Here is a 19,086-nt window from a genome sequence, read left to right on the forward strand (position 1 = left end):
TCTGCAGTACTGGGAATCGAACCCAGGACCTCAATATGACAGGCAAGCACTCTACTACTGAGTCACATTCCCAGTTTTTTATAAAGTACTTTTAATATGGACTTAGAGTTGGGGCTATAGCTCAGTGGCAGAGTGCTTCCCTAGGACATGTGAGGCACTGGGTTGGATTCTTAGCATCACATAAAAAAATTACCCCCCCCAACACAAAAAAAACTAAGGCCCCATCTAACCATTATAAATATAATTTTTATTTGCTGGAAAAATCTTTTTAGTGAGATTTAGTGAGAGCTGGGGGGGCTGGGGCACAACCTTAGCGCACTTGCCTGGCACGTGTAAGGCACTGGGTTCGATTTTAAGTACCGCATATAAATAAAAAAAGGTCTATCAACAACTAAAAAAAAAGTTTTAAAAAAAGTGGGAGCTGGGGATGTGGCTCAGTGGTGAAGATGCCCCTAGGTTCACACTCCTTAGTACCAAAGTGCTGAGGATGTGGTTCATTGGTAAAGCACACCTGGGTTCTATCCCTGGTACCAAACAAAAAGCATATGCCCACTGATGGTGCTCCAAGTATCATAATTATGAACAAACTCTTAGTATTCACATTTTAATTACTTTTTTTTTAAAAAAAATGTTTATTTTTTAGTTGTAGGTGGACACAATATTTATTTCATTTTTATATGGTGCTGAGGATCCAACCCAGTGCCTCATGTGTGCTAGGTGAATGCTCTACCACTGAGACACAACCCTAGACCCTATAATTACATTTTTGCCTAGAAATAGTTTATTTCCTGGGTTGATGAATACAAATCAAGGTTAAACTGTGAATTTAAGGTTTGGGAAGTAGCTCAATGGTACAACATGCACAGGCCCTGGGTTTACTCCCTACCACCACAGGAAAAAAAGCAATAACAACAACAACAAGACACTAAAATTTAGGAATTACACAGGATTACAGTGAATTCTTGGTTATCAAAAAACTCATGGAGCTTTGGGATTTTCAACTGGTTAATATTTATGATGTGTGGAAAAGCACAAAACCACTACAATCTCAAATCACACCAAATGGAATGCTGTATAAGCAGGATCTTATACTACATGATCAACTAAGCTCCTTGTGACTGGATGACTTTGTTCTTTGCTTTTGATTTTGTTTCCTATAGTGCACATATTAACTTTTAAAAAGCAGAAGCTGTTTTTTGTTTTTTCTTTGGTACTGAGGACTGAGGACAGAACTAAGGGGTACTCGACCAGTGAGCCATATCACCAGCCCTATTTTGTATTTTATTTAGAGATAGGGTCTCACTGAGTTGCTTAGTGCCTTGCGGTTTCTAAGGCTAGCTTTGACTTTGAATTCTCTCTCAGCCTCCTAAGCCACATGTGCCACCATTCATGGCCAGAAGCCATTAAAAAAAAAAAAAAATCAACAAAATCCCTTTAGGGGCTGGGGAATGTGGCTCAAGCGGTAGAGCACTCACCTGGCATACGTGAGGCACTGGGCTCGATCCTCAGCACTACATAAAAATAAAATAAAGATATTGTGTCCACCTTCAACTAAAAAATAAATATTAAAAAAAAAAAGCCCTTTAGGATTTAAAAGAAAACTAGAGAGATTCCTAATATAGAATTATCATTCAAACACTGTTGAAACCAAAAACATTGAAATTACCTCAGTCTGTAAGAGCAGCATGTGAAAGTTGGAGATGGACTGTCTATTAATGCCTAGGAATTCAAATTTACTTGTCAGGGTATTTGCCAGTTCTCCAATTTGAAACTGCAATGCAGGAAGGAAAGGGGAAAAAAAAATAGAATCAGCATTATTTCTTTTATCATGTGAAATCTTATTTCCTTACTTGTTAAAGAAATTCCGATAATGTGTACCACTAAGCTATATCCCTAATCTTTGAATAGCAGCTTCTAGTTGTACAGAAGATAAAATTCTAATTTATAGTAAAAAAATCATATTAACAGTTATATTATAAATGACAGGTCTATAGAAATCAAATACTAATCTACTCACACTTCATAATACATACTAATACAATAAGGAATTCAATAGTTGAAAATAGATCCTAATCTTAATAACAGATGAAATCATAGAAAGAATTAGAATTGTGGTTATCAGAGGCTGAAGCAACAGGGAAATGGAGATATTGGTCAAAGAATATAAACTTTTAGGTATAAATCAGTTCTGGGAATCTAATAATATAGCATGGTGAGTACAGTTAATACTGTATTATTAGGCAGGTGCAGTGGTGCATAACCATAATCCCAGTGCCTCAGGAGGCTAAGGTAGAAGGATCACAAGTTTGAGGCCTAAGCAACTCAAAAGATAAAACAAAAACAACAGAAACCTGTTATTATTTAATTGAAATTTGTTGAGAGAATCTAAAATGTTCTTACCACTCAACCCTCAAAAATAAAGAAACCTCGGGGCTGGGGTTGTAGCTTGGTGGTAGAGCACTTGCCCAGCATGTGTGAGGCACTGAGTTCGATCCTCAGCACCACATAAAAATAAATAAATAAAATAAAGGTATGTGTTCATCTACAACAACAACAAAAAATTGTTTTAAATAAAGAAAGAAACCTATGCTGGGGTTATGGCTCAGTGGTAGAGTCCTTGCCTAAGATGAGTGAGGCCCTGGATTTGATCCTCAGCACCACATTAACAACTATTTAAATAAATGGTAAATTCTTTAAAAAAAATAAAAAGAGAAACCCGTGAGGTAATGGGTAGGTTACTTAGTTGCTTTGTGGTAATCTCATCACACTGTATACATTTAACATAACATTGCACTATAATACATATAAATATGTAATAGATGTAAACACATAATTTTTGTTATTTATATCAAGAAATCTAAGAAAAAGATACCGAATGATATAATTCTATTATTCAAATTTTCATTTATTCATTACTAACTGCTTATACTAGCCACAGGATAAAACCTTAAATAGAGGCTGAGGCAGGAGGATTGCGAATGCAAAGCCGGTCTCAGAAATGGCAAGACACTAAGCAACTCTGTGAGACACTGTCTCTAAATAAAATATTAAAAAATAGGGCTGCTGAGTGCCCAAGTTCAACCCCCAGTACTCCCCCAAAATTTATTAGTTGTTCATTCATTCATTCATTTATTTATGTGTGGTGTTGAGAATTGAACCCATGGCCTCACACATGCTAGGCAAGTGATCTACCACTGAGCTGCAACCCTAACCTCTCAAATAAACTCTTATACATCTTCTACATGGTTGAACACTAACTGGTGATTAAACTCTTTATAAAAAGACAAAAGAATACACTAAATGGTTTTTCCAACACACTACACTTTTTAAGTGCACCAATATAGTGGGCCCTCCATATCTATATTCAACCAATTATAGATCGACTATGTGAAAAATAATTTGCTCCGTATACCACACAGACTTCCTTTTCTTGTCATCATTCCCTAAACAATACAGTCCAACTAACTGCATAGCATTTACCAATTCCCCATTAATACTGAGGGATGACAATACTTACCTGATTCAATTTTCCTCAAGAAATTATGCTAGAAATGCAATTAGAAGCAAATGTGCCTTTGTTTAAAGACAAGTCTTTCGTGCATAAATTAAATTTGACATTTAGTCTTTTAAGAACTTCCAAAGAGGGGCTGGGGTTGTAGCTCAGTGGTAAGGTACTCGCCTAGCATGCATGAGGCACTGGGTTCGATCCTCAGCACGACATAAATATAAGACATTGTTTCCACCCAAAGCTAAAAAAAAAAAAAGAACTTCCAAAGACACACATATACACATATAGACATTTTTTTTTCAGTATTGGGAGTGAAACTTAGCACCTTCAACATGCTAGGCAAGCACTGTACCACTAAGCTACATCCCTAATCCTGAGAACTACTGAGAAGCCAACACTGATAAGCTGCTACTTCTTTTCATAGAAGGATTAGCTACAAACTAATTAAGCGCTTTGAATTTTCAGACAAGTTCTCGGCACCACACCAATCCTGTAATTCCTTATAGCCTTATGACTTTTTAACCAAATAAAGTGAAAAATTTAGGTTTAGCGACAGTAAAGTTTTGTTACTTGATAATACAAAGCAGTTTAATCATTGACTTAAAAAAAAAATTTGTTAAATTACGTTAAGAAATATACCTACTTTCAAATCTTGTTCTTCTTCTACTTTAGGTGTGGTTTGTACTTTTATTTTCTCTGAGGAGTCTTCCATTTCTATCTCTTTGTCTGAATTTTCATCTATTTTTTCTGAATTTTCAGCACCAACTACTAAAAAAGAAAACATGAAATTAAACCAAAAGAACCAACGCCAAAGAACACCATAACACATTTACTTCTCCCTGTAGAGAAATAACTCAAAGAATCGATTTTCTGTTCTTTGCTCATTTTCCTTACTTGTTGAAATTCCGATAATTTGTCACTATCTTTATATAACCTACTACCTCTATGAAGCCAAAACTTTATCTTTTCTTAAAATGTGTCTATGAATAAAATGTGTTCTACCACATTAGCCTATAGTTTCTTCTTTCCCTTTCTCCTTACCTATCTTTTCTAATATTTTCTTTCAGTACTCTATTGCTTACAAAAGATGAATAACAAACCTGGGATACATAAGAATTCTTTACCAACTTGGGTAGGGCAGGGAGAAGCTTTCAAAATTAAAGCAGAAAAAAATTTTTATGTTTTTTTTTAGTTTTCAGTGGATACAATATCTTATTTTATTTATTTATTTATTTATAATATTTATTTTTCAGTTTTCGGTGGACACAACATTTTATTTTTATGTGGTGCTGAAAATTGAACCCAGTGCCTCACACATGCAAGGCAAGTGCCCTACCACTGACCCACAACCCCAGCCCCCTAAAGCAAATTAATTGTCAACCACTCATTTTCCTTCCTGAGCCACTTAAGACCTGTAGATAAATTAGTCAGGAGCAGGGGTGTCCACCTAGTCCCACAGTTACTTGGGAGGCTAAGGCAGGAAAATCACTTGAGTTTGAGTTTCAGACAGTCTAGGCAATATAGTAAGATTGTGTCTGGGGCTGGGGATGTGGCTCAAGCAGTAGCGTGCTCGCCTGGCATGCGTGAGGCCCGGGTTCGATCCTCAGCACCACATACCAACGAAGATGTTGTGTCTGCCGAGAACTAAAAATAAATAAATAAATAAATAAATATTAAAAAAAAAAAAAAAAAAAGAAAATGGCCACCAGTGACTTATAAAAAAAAAAAAAAAGATTATGTCAATGTAAGAACAAACAAAAACAAAAACACACTGAAAAGCAAACCAACTCCTATAGAAGACCTATTGGACCCGCCTATTCTGGTTGGTGTTGTGTCTGTTGAAAGCAGAAAATCTTCAAAACAGAACAGATTTACCACCAACTTAAATGAAGTAGAAAATACGAATTCTCTTATCTTTGCTTTGTAACATCTGTACCCACAAATCTATATCCATACATATAATATTTTACTTTTTGGGTACTGGGGATTTAATTTAACCCAGGGGCAATTTAACACTGGGCTGTATCTCCAGCCCCTTTAATTTTGAGATAAGATCTCAAAAACTGCTTAGGGCCTGGGCTGGGGATGTGGCTCAAGCGGTAGTGCGCTCTGGCATGTGTGCGGCCCGGGTTCAATCCTCAGCCACGTACAAAGATGTTGTGTCCGCCGAAAACTAAAAAAAAAATAAATATTAAAATTCTCTCTGTCCCCCCCTCTCTCAAAAAAAAAAAAAAGAATAAAGCTAGGCATAAAACTACTCAGGGGACCGAGGGAGGAGAATCACCAGTTCAAGTGCAGCCCGGGCAACTTATGAGACCCTGTCTCAAAATGAAAATAAATGTACTACCAAAAAAGAAAACAGCTTTAAAACTTAACATTTGGCTCCTCTTGGGTATTTTTCTTTCTAACTAAGCTTTGTAATTTTTAAAAATATTTAACACAGGGAAGATCTGTGGATATATGTGTCTATAATCCCAGCAAATCCAAAGCCTGAGACAGGAAGATCGCAAATTCAAACCCAGCCTCAGCAACTTATGAAGACCTTGCTTCAAAACACAAAATTTCAAAAAAGGCTGGGAATGTAGTTCAGTTGTAAAGCACTGCAAGGTTCAATCAAACAAAAACAAAGACAAATAACAAAAAAACTCATCATTTTGAATAGCTTTTTAAGAGACTAACACATGCCAGGTACAGTGGTACACCACTGTGCCCAGTTACATTTTCAAATCAAAACAAAACCTTTCTACTAGTCCCGCTTATTAACTTATAACACAATCACATTTTAGAAATCTTACATCTAGTGGCAGGTACAAGAATTGAACAATTCTAGGCACCACTATAAGACTGGAATGTTTCTGAGGGCAGTTAGGCCGGATCTATTGCATTAAAATGGACACATGCCTTGACCTAGCAATACACAACTATCTATGTTGTAGTGACACTAAAATATACTAGAATGCTTACTGTGAAAGCCCTTAGTAAATGTGTATAATACATACAATTTAAAGAACAAGGGGCTGGGGTTGTGGCTCAGCAGTAGAGTGCTCACGTAGCATACGAGTGAGATGCTGGGTTCAATCCTCAGTACCACATAAAAAATAACAAATAAAATAAAGTATTGTGCCCAACTATAACTAAAAAATAAATAAATAAATAAACAAATAAAATAAATAAAGCGGGCAAGACCAGGCATAAAGCCACTCAGGAGTCTGAAGCAGGAGAATTGTACATTCAAGTACAGCCTGGGCAACTTATGAGACCCTATCTCAAAAATAAATGATTTTAGGGCTGGGGATATAGCTCAATTGGTAGAGTACTTGCTTTGCATGCACAAGGCCCTGGGTTCAATAACTACCACCACAAAAAAAAAAAAAAAAAAAAAAAAAAAAAAAGGTTTTGCTGGGTGCGGTGGTACATGCCTGTAATCCCAGCAGCTAAGAAGGCGAAGATAGAAGGATCGCCAGTTCAAAGCCAGCCTCAGCAGGAGCGAGGCACTAAGCAACTCAGTGAGACCCTGTTTCTAAACAAAATACAAAATAGGACTGGGGATGTGGCTCAGTGGTTGAGTGCCCCTGAGTTCAATCTCTGCCATGCAATCAATCAATCATTCAATCAATAACTTTGATCCCCAGTACTACCGAACAACACTCAAGTAACTACAACCCAGCTTAATAGAACACTGCTAGCACCGCTGAAGCTCCCTATGTCTATCACCTCCATGAACAACATAACCTCTACCCTGATGGTATCCAGTTGTTACCTTCTTTAATTTCATCATAAACAAATATTTAAGAAAAACCTTTTTTTCCTTATTTTCTGACTTTATACACAAAATATCAACATTTGCATTATTCTGTGTTTTTTTTTTTTTTTTTGGTTCAAATTATTTTTAAGTTGAATCAGTGTTGCTAAAAAGAATGAACTACATGGTTCATTTTTCATTGCTGTTTAGTATTCCACTCTAAAAATACAAAATTTCCCCTTCTACCTTTTTCTTGGGGGTACTGAGGATTGAACTCAGGGGCACTCAACCACTGAGCCACATCACCAGCCTATTCTATATTTTATTTATTTAGAGACATGATCTCACTGAGTTGCTTAGCTCCTTGCTACTGCTAAGACTAGCTTTGTAGTTGATTCTCCTGCCTCAGCCCCCAGAGCCACATTACTACAGGCATGCACCACAACACCTGGCTCATAATTTTACCTTTGATGGTTATTTGAATAGCCTGTAGGGATTTTTGACAATACAAATATGCCATTATTCTTTAGCAGTGCTCAAGATCGCACAAAGCTTTGAATATGCTATGCATGGGCTCTGTCTCTGAGCTACAACCCTAGTCCTTTTTATTTTCTGGGGGTACCAGGGATAACTCAGGGGCACTCAACCACTGAGCCACATCCCATAGCCCTATTTTATATTTTATTTAGAGATAGGGTCTCAACCAGTGGTTTAGTGCCTCACTTTTGCTGAGGTTAGCTTTGAACTCACGATTTTCCTGCCACCACACCTGGCTTATTTTTTATTTTGAGACAGGGTCTTGCTAAGTTGCCCAGTTTGGCTAAAACTTTCAATCCTCCTACTTTAGTCCCACTTCCCTGTATCTGGTATTACAGGTATGCACCACCACATTTGGCCCAGAATTATTTTTTTAAGAAAAAAATACGCGGGCTGGGGATGTGGCTCAAGAGGTAGCATGCTTGCCTGGCATGCGTGCGGCCCGGGTTCGATCCTCAGCACCACATACAAACAAAGATGTTGTGTCCGCTGAAAATTAAAAAATAAATATTAAAAATTCTCTCTCTCTTAAAAAAAAAAAAAACATTAAAAAGAAAAAAATATGGAGGCTGGGATTGTGCTCAGTGGTATAGCACTGAGCTAAACCCAATGTGAGGCATTGGGTTTGACTCTCAGCACCACATAAAAATAAATAAATAAAATAAAAGTGTTGTGTCCATCTACCCCCCCCACCAAAAAAAGGTAAAACATTGACACAAATACAGATAAAGGAAAATTTGTGAACACAACTATAGCACTCGGTGGTTAAAAACAATGGTTTTTAAGACCTTAAGTGAAACAAGTATTGCCTAAAAATCTATATGACATAGTCTCATATATGGTGAAATGTACATATGCAAACAAGAACATATTCATACATACACAACTATGACTGTGTATATAAAGAAAGAGGAAAAGGTCTAAAAAGAAATATGTACATAAAATAAACTGTATCGCAGGATAGGGGATGAGAATAAAGGAAATTATTTAGAATTTACTTCATGTTCTTTTATACTGATGACTAGCAAAAAAAAAAAAAAAGGTCAAATAAGAATGTCCACATTTGTTATCACCGGCGATTAAACACTGAGCAATATCACCAGTTCTTTTATATTTTAAGACAGGGTTTTGCTAAGTTCCTCAGGGCCTAAGTTGCTAGTGCTGGCCTTGAACTTGTGATCCTCTTGCCTCAGCTTCCCAAGCCATGGGGATTACAGTAGTATGCCATTGTGTTGGGCATCAGTGTTTTAATTTTTTTTAACTATGATCTATAAAAGTACTGAAAAAGTTTGGTGTTCAGATCATACCACTAAATTTGTACTGCAGAATTATGGGTCAAATGGAATTAAAACATTAACTTGTGCTAACTTCAGCTGCACATATACTAAAATTGGAACAATACAGAGAAGGTTAGCATGGCCCTTGTACAAGGATGACATGCAAATTGGTAAAGAAAAGAAAAAAAAATTAACCTTATTCAAAACTCTCTATCAGCATGGAAAAATGTAGTAGAACTTCTTCCACCCTACTTGGAATAAAGATAACTTCCTAATGACAGGATCAAACTATCTACCTAACTGCACACAGGCTGGGCAAGAGGTAGTCCTATCTTCCTTGCTTACCAACTAGAAAGAGTAAGCAAAGGAGAACCTAGGGCCTCCAATTTTTATGGCAACCAATAAAAAAAAAGGGGGGGGGGTCAGCCTTATTTTATGCTTTTGAGGGAGAAGTAACTCCCACTCAATGGATGACAGCCTCAGATTCTTAATGAGACATGGAAGGAGATTACTTCCCAGCACTTTCACTAAAGCATAAAAAAATGCTATCTCACGGGCTGGGGATATAGCTCAGTTAGTAGAGTGCTTGCAACAACAACAAAAAATCTCCATTTTTTGGCTAAAGAGGAAGGGGATTCCCCTCAAAACTGTTAAATTGTGAAGTCTAATGTGGGCGGGGATATAGCTCAGTAATAGAGTGTATGTCTTATGTGCACATGCCCTGGGTTTGATTCCCAACACCACAAAAACAATTAATAAAATAAATAAAGTTGAACATGAAGCATAAATTACCATTTTCTCCGTTTTCTGGAGTCTCTCGTCCAGTTTTGCTAGAACTCCGGCTGGTAGATTCTGGACTGGTAGCGCGAACAAACATCTTCCATTTTCCTCTTTTAGACATAAGTCTACGCATTCCATCCTGAGATGCTGGCTGGCTGATATCAGAACGTGGACTAGACCCTGACACACTACCATCTCCTTCCTCCAAGGCTCGTAATTCTGCCTACAAAGTGTATGATGATACAGTTAGCATCATTAATGCATTACCAACATTTAAGCATTTGTAAATTGTGAAAGTGATAGCCTTGACTACATTCTTTTTTTTTTTTTGCAGTTCTGAGGATTGAACCCAGGGGAGTTCTAACACTGAGCTACATTCCTAGTCCTTTTAAAATTTCATTTTGAGGGCTGGGATTGTGGCTCAGTGGTAGTGCTTGCCTAGCACATGTGAGGCCCTGGGTTCGATCCACAGCACCACATAAAAATGAAGTAAAGATATTGTGTTCAGGCGGGGGATATGGCTCAAGCAGTAGCGCGCTCGCCTGGCATGCGTGCGGCCCGGGTTCGATCCTCAGCACCACATACAAACAAAGATGTTGTGTCTGCCGAAAACTAAAAAAAAAAAATATATATATAAATATTAAAAAAATTCTCTCTCAAAAAAAAAAAAAAAAAGATATTGTGTTCACCTACATCTAAAAAAAAATAAATATTAAAAAAATAATGAAAAATAAAATTTCATTTTGGAAATGGTCTCACTAAGTTGCAAAGACAGGCCTTGAACTTATGATCTTCCTGCTCTAATCCTCCAGAGTCACTGGGATTACAGACATGTGCCACTTTACCTGGCTTTTCTTGGAATTTAAAACATTTTAAGAAGCGGAAGAATTTCTCAATACTGTTTTCTATCACAACTGAACATTATGCCCCATATCCTACTGCTAATTAGTAAATGCATGTTCACAATTATAGTAGCAAGCATTGATTGGGGGGATTGGTTTTAGAGAACCACAAATATATTAATTTTCACAAATGTATACCCAAAAAAGAAAAAGCTTAACATATTTTTATTATTATTTTTGAAAAAACTTAACTAGTTCTTTCCCATAAACTATTATATATCCTGCTAAGCTCTTGCTTCTCACTGGATCTCTTAAGGCAGCAGGAGATGAAATTGTCCGAAAGACAAAGAATGCAGAAAAGAGGTACAAATGAACTTCTCAATGAAAAACGTTTCCGAGAAGCATCTTTAAAAAAAGGAAAGTACAGCAAATGCAAGGCCCTGGGTTCCATCCTCAGCACCACATAGAAATAAAGAAACAAACTATTTTGTCCAACTACAACAAAGATTAAAAAAAAAAAAAAGGTAAAATACCAGAAATTTTAAAAATTTCTCTCAATTCTGCTATTTTACAAGGATCATTTATTGTTTGTTAAAACTCAAGTTTTTACTGCAATAACTTAACCTAACATACTAGATACAGTGAGAAAAATAAACATACCAATCCACCCAGTAATAGCTATTGAGTATAATGATCCCCAAATCTGATATTAAGGGGAAAAATGTATTTTAAACCTTCGAATCTTACTTTCTTCCGTTCCAAAACGAGCTCCAACTCAAGGGTATCTTGTTCCTCCTCTTCTTCGCTTTCTCCAGATTGAACAACACTACAAAGATCCTCCTGAGAAGGGTCTTCTATACTGTCCAACATAACTTCCTGTGGCTTTACCGTTGTCACCGCTTCTTCTACTGTTGTACTAGCTTCTTTCACCTCTGAAATTGGCTCAACTTCTTTACAAATTACTTTTCTTCTCCATCTTTCTTCTTCCTCTTTTATTCCTTCAGGCAATAAAGGAGCAAGCAGGGAGGCTGCCACCCCTTTCTTTTCCTCCTCACTATTTGAGAGAGCCTGGATTCCTTCATTTACTTCCTATGAAGAATAAAATCATTTAGTCTCAATTCTCAAGAAATCTCCTCAGGTATATAATCAACAGTTCACATTAATTTTATATTTGTTCGCTGGCTACTCATAAAAAGCACTTATATCCAATAGATTAATGTACATAATGGAAACATTGTTACTTTAAAAAGGCAATGGTTGAACTAGAAACCTATTCTAAGCAGGACTCAAATATATCCTACCCCTAATTCTCAGACAGTCAAAGGACAAATGAGAAGCACAGGCAGACTTAATAAGATCAATATTTTGTTAGCTCAACACATAACTGAATAAATCTTCACCTTGCTCTTCTGTAAGATGAGAAAACCTCACAGGTATGCTGTGAAAGCCAATTTAGAAAAACGTGAAATATTTCCAAAGTGAAATGTGTAATTATGCTTAAAACTGTTGATTTCTGATCAGGAAAATACTTGTTCTACACCTCTGTCCTAGAGTTATAAAGATTAAAAATATTATTATTTACTATCTTGAATTCCTTGCAGGGCTGAGGATGGAACCCAGGGTCTCATACACGAGGCAAGTGCTCTACTACCCTACCCATTAAAGTATTTTTTTTGTTGTTTTTGGGTACTGGGGATTGAACTCAGGGGCACTCAACCACTGAGCCACATTCCCAGTCTTTTGTATTTTATTTAGAAATAGGGTCTCACTGAGTTGCTCAGTGCCTCGCCGTTGCTGAGGCTGGCTTTGGACTCGCAATCCTCCTGACTAAGGCTCCAGAGCGGTTGGCATTACAGGCCTGCGCCACCATGCCTAGCAAAAGTATTTTTTGAGCCGGGATTTGTGGTGCACACCTGGCCAAAGCGTGAAGATCACAAGTTTGATGCCAGCCTCAGCAATTCAGCAAGACCTTGCCTCAAAATAAAAAATATAGCTCAGTGGTAAATACCTCAATCTTCATTATCAAAAGGTACTTTGTCATACAAAAAAAAAAAAAAAAAAAAAAAAATCACCATTTTAAAATTTGAGCTTAGTTGTAACTGAACACACTTTCACTCTAAAAAATACAGCTCCCTTTTCTTTCTGATGGTGATTTAAAATACTTAGGTTTCACTAGTACAGGCTGGGCATCCCTAACTTCTGCTCCCAAATCTGAAAATTTGAGTGCTATGACGCCACAAACAGAAACTCCACACCTGACTTAAGTGGTGTTAGTCAAAACACAGGCACATAAATATTGTGTAAAATTACTTTTAAGGCTATTACATAAGGTATATATGAAACATAAATGAACTAAATTTAGACTTGGGTTCAATAACCAAGATATCTCCTTATTTATATGTGAAAACCACAAAATCAAAAAAATACTCTTAAATTTGTTATGCTTCTAGTTCCAACCATTTTGGATAAAAAATACTCAATCTGTAGTAGTTTTTAATTTGTAAAATAATTGATCTTTCCATTAAAAAAAAAAATCCTACATGGAATCCTAAATTAATATAACAATTCTATCTGAAGTGGGGATGGAGACTGCAGCCCTGCCTCCCTGGCTGGTCCTGAATTCTTCTAAAAGACCCAAGGAGCTACAATGGCACACTAACACCCTGAAAGAAGCACTGAACTGAATAACTGCTGTAAATGCTAAATAATACACAGAAAGAGATTTAAGTAAAACTAAAACAACGCATTTGTGTTGTAAATATAATCCACATCAAGTTTATTAGACTAGAAGAAAAGGAAACAAGCTAAGTTACAACACTGACCTTTTTAACTTCTCGTTTAGCTATGCCTGGTCCACTTTTACTACTGGAAACAGGAATTGTTTTCTCCTTTGTATACGCGTCTGTATTTACCACAAAACTACCTTCAGTACCTGTTACAGAACTATAAAAATAAAATTAAAAAAAAAAATTTAGCAAGAGAAAGAGAAGGCAAAAACAATAAGACTAATTTCCTTCAAGGTAATTTAAGTTTCCTCTTACCTGGGCTGGTAATGTTGTAATCCCTGAACCTGGGTGGCAAGATATTGGGGTAACTCCCAAGTTACTTCATTTGTTTGTGTGTTCCAATAATAATAGCATCCTGTGTTCTCATCCCAAACTTCTTGCCAGTCTCCCATCTCAATTCCCACTAAAGGAAAATAAAACAAATTTTAAGAAATACAAACCCCTCCACAGATCTGACTTAACATCAAGTTAGTTCTAAAACCGTAACAATCTAACAGTTTAAGTTTTCAAACTTGGTACTATTAGGGGCTGGGGTGGTGACTCAGTGGTAGAATGCTCGCCTAGCATGCATGAGGCACTGGGTTTGATCCTCAGCACCACATAAAACTAAAAAATACAGATATCATGACCACCTAAAACTAAAAAAATAAATTAAAAAAAAAAAAAGAAAAGCTTGGTATTTTCAGTTGCTAGGTCTTTGTTGTGTGGGCAGTCCTAGGTAGATGATTTAGCAGCATCCTGGGTTCTGATAACCAAAGCTATTTCCAGGCACTGTCAATTGTCCCTTGGGTGCAATATCACACACACATAACTGAGAACCACTGGTCTAACATCAAGTTATTATTTCCTCAGTAAGATGGAAGCAATGATGTACACCTGTAATCCCAATGATCTGTGAGGCTGGGCAAGATAATTATTAAATTTGAGGCCATCCCAGGCAACTTTGTGAGACGCTATCACTGGGTATGTAGCTCAGTGACACAACGCTCTTGGGTTTGATCCCTAGTGGTGATGGGGACTGAACCAAAGAGCGCTTACCACTAAGCTACGTCCCCAGCTCCCTTTTCTTTTCTTCTTCACTAAATCACTAAAGCCAACCTTGAACTTTCAATCCTCCTGCCTCAGCCTCCTGAGTAGCTGGGATTACAGAAGTGTGCCACTGCATTCAGTCTTTAGAATTATTTTCTCAACAAACATTTAGCTAGCTACCTTTGCATAAAAAAGTAAAAAAAATAAATAAATAAAAAATAAAAAATCACTTTGCTACTTCAAAAATGTATTCTGAACCGGGCACGGTGGCACACACCTATAATCCTAGTTGCTCAAGAGGCTGAGACAGGAGGATTGTAAGTTCAAAGCCAGCAAAAGCAAGATAATAAGCAACTCATCGAGACTCTGTCTCTAAATAAAATACAAAATAAGGCTAAGATATGGATCAGTGATCGAGTGACCCCGCGTTCAATCCCCAGTATCAAAACAAAACAAAAAATATATTCTGAGGTCTGGGGTTATAGCTCAGGGGTGGAATGCTTGCCTTGCCCCTATGAGACACTGGATTTGATCCTCAGTACCACATAAAAATAAATAAGGGAATTGTGTCCATCTACAACTTAAAAAAAAAGTACTCTGAACCCCCAAATATTCTAAAATGACTTATTATTCACCTGGCATAATATGCTACTGGTTAAAAGGGCAAACAATTACTAAGTTAGAAATTAGATCTGACAAGTTCTCAGAGATCACTATCCTCTATCTATTATTATCTTGCAAATACTGTATTTAAAAGGCCAGAATCCTAGAATCTGGGCCTAAGGATCTGGGCATTCAGTCTTAGGAATGCTAATGTCTAGAATACTTTAAAGACTATACTTAACGATTTCTGCAAAAAAAGGGTTAGTAGCATTTACCTCCTGCTAGTGAACACTGGGTATCATATTGCCACCCTGGTGTTTGGGTTGAGTCCGTTCCATTTGATGTAGTAGAAGAAAGGGTAGATGTTGCTGCTTCCTTTGGCTCTGGTCGAGGTGGAGTTGGAGGTGGAGCAGAAGCTCCCACAGGAGCTGCAGGCTGAGGAGCTGTTATGGCATCAATCTCCTGCAGAATGAAAAGAGCAACAAATACATCAATGACATGGAAACCAGAAACTTGAAAAAATGGTGAACACTGGAAAAAAAAAATCCTACATGCACATTATCAGCTCAAAACTGCTTCTAATTACTCAAGCTCCTCAAACCCTTACATTCTCCTTCCTTCCCATTCTACTGAAAGCTTCTTATTGAGAAAGATAGGAAGGGACAGAGCAAGACAGAGGTAAAGAAGGAGAATAGAGAGGGAAACACCAAGACTGACAAGAATGCTGACCATACTTGGTCCCGGAATGCCTTTAATAACTAAAAAAATCAAGCAAAAGCACCACTAACCGCTAGGAAATTGGCCAGTGTACTATCAATATCAGCTGACTGGTTTCCGTTTGCTTCTTTGGATTGTGCTGGTTTTTCAGAAACATCACTCTCATCATCATCACTGTCAGCATAAGCACCAAGTAAGCATAGACCACCTAAAAACAAAAAAGCAAATCTCAGTAACCAAAATGCCAATATGCACCTAGGAAGTATCTAAAAAAATACACGATACATCTTTAGTCAGAATTTAGGCCAGGGTATAGTAGCATACTCCAGAGGCTGAGGCAGGAGGACCCCAGGCTAAGAAACCCAGCAAGACCCTGTCTCAAAATTTTAAAAATTAAAAAAAAAAAAAAAAAAAGAGGGGAGGGGGGGCTGGGGTTGTGGCTCAGTGGTAGAGTGCTTGCCTAGCATATGTGAGGCATTGGGTTCGATTCTCAGCACCACACATAAATAAATGAATAAAATAAAGATCCATCAACATCTAAAAAAAATTTTTTTTTAAATTTTTAAGATGGCAGGCTAGGAATATATTGCTCAGCAGTAGAATACTTGACTATTAGTTCAGTATCTAGTACTGTCTGCTCCCCAAAACATCCAAGTCATAAATGCATGTACATTCTAATTAAACCTTTGAAAATTAAGCACATGCACTGATAAGGAAGAGGCATGGATTTAAAATAACACCAGGGCTAGGGCTGTAGCTCAGTGGTAGAATGCCTGCCTTGCATGAGTGAGGCACTGGGTTTGATCCTCAGCACCACATAAAATGAATAAATAAAGATGTTGTATTCATCTACAACTAAATAAATATTTTTTTAAAATAAAATAAAACCAAAGATACATGCTCACAATATTGCCGTGTAACATTGCTTCATCCTAGAAAAATAAAACCCTCATAATAAGTGTTAAGACTGCTATTGAGATTTGTTGCTACTTAAAACCTTAGAAAGCAGGGCCATTATTCAGAACCACAGTGCTTAGCAGTTTTTTTCCTGAAAAGACTGCTGACTCCTCAAACCTCAACCTGCTTACCTTTTAATAAACAGAGGCTGAGCAATACTCAGGAGGGAGTATAGGAATAAACACTCGGTTTCTCCCATTACACTCTCAAATCGTGCTTTTGACATCAGATGTATTGTGTTTCCCCACACATCAAGCAAGCAATCAATTCTGTGGCAAGTGTCCTCGAATTAATTCAATTAAACTCAAGACACTGTACCTGTAAGTAATAATATGAGACTCCCCAGGTTCAGAGTTCCATCCCAAAACTGACCCTCACATTTTCAAAGCCAACCACAAGCCCCAGATGGTTTTACCTAAAACTTAGGTTCAATTTTTGTGCAGGAACAGCTCCCAGAACTGGTTTATCACACAAAATATGCTTATTACAAAGCATAATGGACACAAATGAAGAGCTACACAGAGTGATGTAGGGGAAGTGGGGTCCAGGGTTCCCACTCTCCAGAAACTTCCACAGGTTCGACTATCTGGAAACTCTCTTTACCTTTTCTTTAGCACCACCCCACTACCCCATTGAACCTAGTACTTATGCCTGTTAGATAAGTGCTCTACCATGGGAGTATACCCCCAGCCCTTCCTTATTTTTTCAGACAGGTTCTCCCTAAATTGCATAGGCTAGTCTCAAGTTTGCAATCCTCCTGCTTCAGCCTTCTGAGACTTCTAGACTTGCTCTAGTTCTTCCGGGCTTTTATGGAGGCTTCTTCACATAGGTATGATTAAATCATACCACTGGTGATCAACTTAGCCTTCAGACCATATCCCTTCTCTATAAGTTGGTGGTTGGCCCCACTTATCCTGAAGCTATCTAGGGCCTGTCACCCCCATTAATAAACTCGTTAGCATACAAAAACACTTTATCAGGGCTAGGGACAGAGCTCAGTTGGTAGAGTGCTTGCCTTGCATGCATAGGCCCTGGGTTCAATCCCCAGCACATCAAAAAAAAAAAAAAAACAAAAACAAAACAAAACAAAAAAAAAAACACCACTTTATCACTTTGAAGATTCAAAGAATTTTAAAAGTTTTATGCCAACAAAGGGAAACAAAGACAAAATACATAGGCCTAGAGATGTAGCTCAGTGGCAGACCATTTGCCTCCCAGGTAGAGCCCCTAGGTTTAATCCCCAAACAAAGCAAAAATCAAAATAAGCTAGGGGCACCTGAAAGCCTATAATCCCAGGCTTGTGAGATGCTGAGGCAAAAGAAATGGCAAGTTTGAGACCAGCCTCAGCAATTCAGGGACACTTGGTTTTAAAATAAAAAGGGCTGTAGGTTGGTATAAAGCAAAAGCTGTGCGAGACCCTGGGTTCAATCCTCAATACCAAGAAAAACAAAAGAAAATAAACAAAAACCCAAATGTATATTCACGAAATCACAGTGCCACCCAATATGCAAATACAATAACTATAGCAGATAGTAAATTACTTCTCAGGTACATACCCTTCCTTCTAGATAGGCTTCAAATAGTATGCCTTATATTTTCATAATTACCATTTCCTTGCTTTCTCAGTGCTTTGTAACTCCTGAGTCATAGAAACTTAACAGCAACATACCGTTACAGAACCTCTCTTAAAAAACATACTTGGTAGGCTGGGGTTGTGGCTCAGTGGTAGAGCACTTGCCCAGCTTGTGCAAGGCACTGGGTTTGAGAATCAACATCACATTAAAAAATAATAACAAGTAAATAAGTAAAGGTATTGTGTCTAACTTTAAATTAAAAAAAAAAAAAAAAAAAAAAAAGAGGCAGGAGGATCACAAGTTCAAAGCCAGCATCAGCATTTTAGCAAGACCCTATCTCAAAATAAAAAATAAAAAAGGTTCAGGATGTAGCTCAGTGGTTAAGTGCCTTTGGATTCAATCCCTGGTACCAAAAAACAAAACAAAAAACTAAAAAACCAACAACAACCGCGCCCCCACACACTCTTGAGTATGCAATTTCGGAGAATTCATGGACCCCTAAAAATCATCTGTAGAACCACGTTAAACACCCCTTTCTCAAAGATGCTTAATATTATTGACTACCATAGTGGTCTATTGACCTAATTTAATAGAGATCATTCCAAATTTTTTCCTGGGTAATTTCCCATGCATACACTGTAGTTTTCAGTGTGAAAGTACCAGACTCCCTCCCCAAATATATATATAAAATATACAAATATATATGTAATGGGACTGGAGATGTAGCTCTGTGG

At 37.4% G+C, this 19,086-nt stretch overlaps 1 protein-coding gene and 1 non-coding gene across 5 annotated transcripts in view; one reads left to right on the top strand and one right to left on the bottom strand.

The window, feature by feature from the left end:
* The window catches only part of Fnbp4 (formin binding protein 4), a 40,153-nt gene that overhangs the window by 17,440 nt on the left and 3,627 nt on the right, over window positions 1-19,086 (bottom strand). For all 4 annotated transcript variants that reach the window (XR_013090427.1, XM_076847231.2, XM_076847232.2 and 1 more), the window contains exons 3-10: window positions 15,893-16,029; window positions 15,380-15,566; window positions 13,728-13,875; window positions 13,509-13,629; window positions 11,434-11,775; window positions 9,857-10,067; window positions 4,152-4,276; window positions 1,667-1,771 (exon numbers count right to left, since the gene is read on the bottom strand). Coding sequence is in view for 3 of the 4 variants with exons in the window: in XM_076847231.2 (XP_076703346.2) it covers window positions 1,667-1,771; window positions 4,152-4,276; window positions 9,857-10,067; window positions 11,434-11,775; window positions 13,509-13,629; window positions 13,728-13,875; window positions 15,380-15,566; window positions 15,893-16,029 (1,376 nt within the window). In the remaining variant the exon portion in view is untranslated. The remainder of the gene's footprint in view (window positions 1-1,666; window positions 1,772-4,151; window positions 4,277-9,856; window positions 10,068-11,433; window positions 11,776-13,508; window positions 13,630-13,727; window positions 13,876-15,379; window positions 15,567-15,892; window positions 16,030-19,086) is intronic.
* Window positions 9,148-9,257, top strand: LOC143393161 (U6 spliceosomal RNA). Its single transcript, XR_013090481.1, has one exon. It is a non-coding gene; the product is annotated as a U6 spliceosomal RNA (small nuclear RNA).

The sequence above is a fragment of the Callospermophilus lateralis genome, chromosome 2 (genome assembly GCF_048772815.1).
Source record: "Callospermophilus lateralis isolate mCalLat2 chromosome 2, mCalLat2.hap1, whole genome shotgun sequence".
Taxonomy (NCBI): domain Eukaryota; kingdom Metazoa; phylum Chordata; class Mammalia; order Rodentia; family Sciuridae; genus Callospermophilus; species Callospermophilus lateralis.